This window comes from Gossypium hirsutum, chromosome A12 (genome assembly GCF_007990345.1).
Source record: "Gossypium hirsutum isolate 1008001.06 chromosome A12, Gossypium_hirsutum_v2.1, whole genome shotgun sequence".
NCBI lineage: Eukaryota > Viridiplantae > Streptophyta > Magnoliopsida > Malvales > Malvaceae > Gossypium > Gossypium hirsutum.
In genome coordinates, this window is record NC_053435.1 from 71,297,779 (window position 1) to 71,302,016 (window position 4,238).

The 4,238-nt window shown below is 33.1% G+C and overlaps 1 protein-coding gene across 1 annotated transcript; it reads left to right on the forward strand.

Moving 5' to 3' along the window:
- The first annotated feature begins 2,274 nt into the window (after positions 1 to 2,274).
- Positions 2,275 to 3,698, forward strand: LOC107920039 (succinate dehydrogenase [ubiquinone] iron-sulfur subunit 3, mitochondrial). The gene is made up of 5 exons (XM_016849539.2): positions 2,275 to 2,310; positions 2,420 to 2,545; positions 2,640 to 2,878; positions 2,968 to 3,177; positions 3,276 to 3,698. Exons 1-5 carry the CDS (start codon positions 2,275 to 2,277, stop codon positions 3,460 to 3,462), a joined length of 798 nt encoding a protein of 265 aa, XP_016705028.1. The 3' UTR covers positions 3,463 to 3,698.
- The last annotated feature ends 540 nt before the right edge of the window (positions 3,699 to 4,238 follow it).

Sequence of the window (4,238 nt, forward strand, 5' to 3'; positions counted from 1 at the left end):
AGTTGAGCCTCCCCGAATCCAACTGTACAGATCAATTACATCAATGGTTAAGATTAAAGGATATCTACAAATTAAATTTCCAAGATTACAAGATCATATATTCAAGATTGCATATCATATCTAAGATTGTATCATATCTAAGATTGCATATCATATCTAAGATTGCATATCCTTAAAGATGAGTTATAGATGGACCTTAAATCTTTTCAAGTAATGAGCCATTTCGATTGGGCCAAATTATATGTTTGTAATTTTGTACTGGACTTGGACTTTGTTTTATTTCTATTTTTATTATCTTTATTTTTATTTTTTTTTGAACTTATTTCTGGGCCCGACCAAAATTAAGTGTCTACAGTTGTCATATCTGTATAGTTGGATAAGTGAATCTCCTTATAACGCCTCACTTGTGACTTACAGAGTCCTTAGCATGTCTAATAAGTGTAGCATAAAGTCAAACACTCACCTGTACACCAACATGCCCCTTTGAATGGAGCATAGTTTGACATTCCCTTATCTCTCCACATGTCACATGGCCTCAACACCCAAATCATAGAACTTATAGGTGAGTACTCACAGTACTTTGACATGCCAATATATCCAACATAGGGCTCATATGAGGAGCTCGCATAGAAAGCTCGCAAAAACATAGTTTGTAAAATCAAGCTTTTAAAACATATCATTAAAATATTTAAAAGATAAGCTTAATTAGAGGAATAGATAAAACATATATTTAAAAACATGATCACATATTTTGGAAACAGAGTTTATAGAAAAGCTTACTCTTGGAACTTAGTTTTTTTTTTAAAGAAAAACCCTAAGCTTCTAAAAACACAATGGTCTGTACACAAATGGCGATCCCTAAACACTCACTGATTAGCTTAGAATTTAGACAAGTTTTGTTTTTCCTTTGTCATTGTTGACAAATGGTCTGGCTAGTTCGCAACATACATAAACATACACAAATTACATAACAAACGAAACATACAAAATTTAGACATACAAGCGAACCTAACTTCTTGGACAATTAACCCTGGCAGAATATATGCTTACCTTGGTTTCTAAGAACTTTGGTTTAGAACAAAGACTTAACAAAAAGAATAATTGATGAGAGAACTCTCTATGAAAAGGGCTTAATTTATAGGCGCTAGGTGTTTTAGTACTCTTGGTATACCCTACTTGACTTAGGAAAATGTTATATGCACAGATAGTATCTTAATTGGAAAGCAAGTCAACTTCCTAATTTAAGTGTAAGTTGTCTTAATCGACGAACTCCAATTCGCTAAACAAACCGGTGAACCCCAGCTCGCCAAACCAACTGACAAACTCTAGCTCACCCAATCAATTGGCTTACCAAACCAACTGGCGAACCCCCTACTTGCGAAGTCCAAACTTTCAGGCCTTATCTCGGAATGCTACACTCTCTTATTCAGAGCTACCAAGGAAGATGAAGAAGAGGAGAGAATGAAACAGAATTGAGAGGAATCCGCCTAAGATTTCATTTTTCAACTATTTATAGCCCTCTCGCATGGTTTTTAACCGTATAGAAACCATCCATTGGTAATCATTTTGTCTCCTACTAAAAAAACCAGCTGATTTTAATCCAACCGAATCGAAATTTGATCTCAACCATGTCCTATTCAACCACTAAGTTTTCCTAAATTTTCGATAGAGGCTGCTTGCTTATGACTTCTTTCAATTTAACCCCTTAATTATTTCTTAATTTCCATACTTAAAAGGAATTAGGTTTGACATTTTTACTTAGATATAAAAAATTACAAAATAGTTATTTAGTCTGAAAACTTTAGTTAGGAAGTTTGAGGATCGAACTGATAGAAATTATAAGTATTGAGAATTAAATGTATTATACTAGGTAGAAAAAGTTTATTCGTTATCAATTCAACAAGAAGTGATTAGAATAATAACAAATACAAACGTTAATGTCTAAATTAAAAAAATTTAAAGTTGAGCGACCAAAATAAGAATCTAAACATAATTGAATGATTATTTTTATAATATACCTTTGATTTTACTAATTCTAAATGTGTATTTTTATTTGTATTTAATTCTCCCATTAGTGTACTTGAGAAAAATCATAGCCCACATCTTGATATTCTTTAATTAGTTGAAAAGCTGTTTGTGCCGCAATTATGTAGCCTCGACACGTTTCAGCCATGCAACTACGTGTCTCTAGGAATACTAAGCCCTTAAATAAGCAAATGTTACGCTTCAAGAAATTTATACAGAAAGAAAAAGGGAAAAAGGAAACCAAGAGAGATGTCAAAGAGCTTGTTGCGCAACGGCTACAATAAGGTAGCTCGGATTTTAGGTAAAGACCGAAAACAGAAGCAAAATTTTCCAGTGCTTGAAGGCCACCCAGCTGCTCAGCAACATGCAGAAGTAAGTTGAAAGAAGTGGGTAAATTCACGACAGAGTGAAGAAGCTTCACAAGGAGTTCAAGATATATAGGTGGAACCCTGACCACCCCACCAACAACAAGCCCTTCCTCCAGTCTTACTATGTAGATCTTTCCAACTGTGGGCCCATGGTACTAATTTTTCTTTTTCAACCTCCAACATATAACTGGCAAAAAAACAAAGCAAAAACCAATTAGTTCTCATACTTTGGGTATCTGTTTTCAGGTTTTGGATGCATTGCAGAAGATAAAAGGTGAGGATGATTCAAGCTTGAGCTATAGGAGGTCTTGCAGGGAAGGGATATGTGGGTCTTGTGCCATGAACGTTGATGGAACCAATACAGTGGCCTGCCTCAAGCCCATTGATGTGGACACAAGCAAGCCCACTGTTCTTACTCCCTTGCCTCACATGTATGTGATCAAAGATCTGGTCGTGGACCTCACCAATTTCTACCATCAGTACAGGTAATCAGATAGATAACCATTTAAAAGGAGTAGATTGAGAATTTAGTGAGTTTAATTACAAATATGCTTTTTCATTTGTGATGAAAAAGGTCAATTGAACCATGGCTGAAGACCAAAAGAGCACCCGAAGAAGGGATAGAATACAGGCAATCACCAGCAGAGAGGAAGAAGTTAGATGGGTTATACGAGTGCATACTCTGTGCTTGCTGTAGCACATCCTGCCCATCTTACTGGTGGAACCCCGAGGAATTTCTTGGTCCGGCGCCTTTGCTTCATGCTTTTCGATGGATCTCGGACAGGTAATGGGTTTTAATTTGCAGGTGAAAATACTGAAGAATAGGCTGACTTTGTTTTGGTGTTTGCTAAGTACTGAGCTGGGATTAAATTTGGTTGGCAGCCGGGATGGTTTCACTCAGGAAAGGCTTCAGGCTTTGACGGAAGATCACAAAAGATTGTATAGATGTAGGACTATAAAAAATTGCGCAGCAGCCTGCCCCAAAAGCCTGAACCCAGCTGATGCAATTCATAAGATGAAGACTAAGCATATGATTTCTCAAGTAGTGGAGAAGGTTGGAAGCATGTAGCTTACAAACAATATTATATATATATATAAATAAAATTAGAAGTGGGAAATGGGGTTAGTTGATTTTGCTCCATAATGCAGTATACACACGTTTGTGTTACATAGTTATTTCTACTTCTGGTACTTGTTATGACGTCTCACTTAAAACATTGAAAACTGAAGACCATAGATTAGAATCATAATATGCTCCTTTGAATTGAGAAATATAATAAAATATACTTTCATTTTAAAGGATAATAAACTAGTAATGACTCAATTTATAATTTTTATAATTTAATTATTTTAACTATTGGTCATTTTTTTATTATCTTTTTCATGGCTACTAAATAGATATTTAATTATTTGATTTTTTTTTCAATTGACATAATTATAATTAGTTTCGAATTTTATATTTATAGATTATGTTAATCGTGTAATTTATTTATTTTTAATTATTATCTTGAGTTTTTGGTAATTTATTTTTAATTTTTTAATAATATTTAGTTGTGTCAATTATAGATTATGTTAATTGTGTAATTTATTTATTTTTAATTATTATCTTGAGTTTTTGGTAGTTTATTTTTAAATTTTTAATAAAATTTAGTTGAAAATTTTTTAACCTATTGTTATTAAGTTAATTTTAAACGCTATTATAATTAGTCGGTCATCGTTTGGTAAATAATTAGAATTTATTAATAGTTGAGTGGTTATTTTATATTTTTTAACTAGATAAAAGAATTTATTAATAGTTAAGTGATTATTAGTGTGGTTTATTCTATTTTAATTTTTTTTAATTTT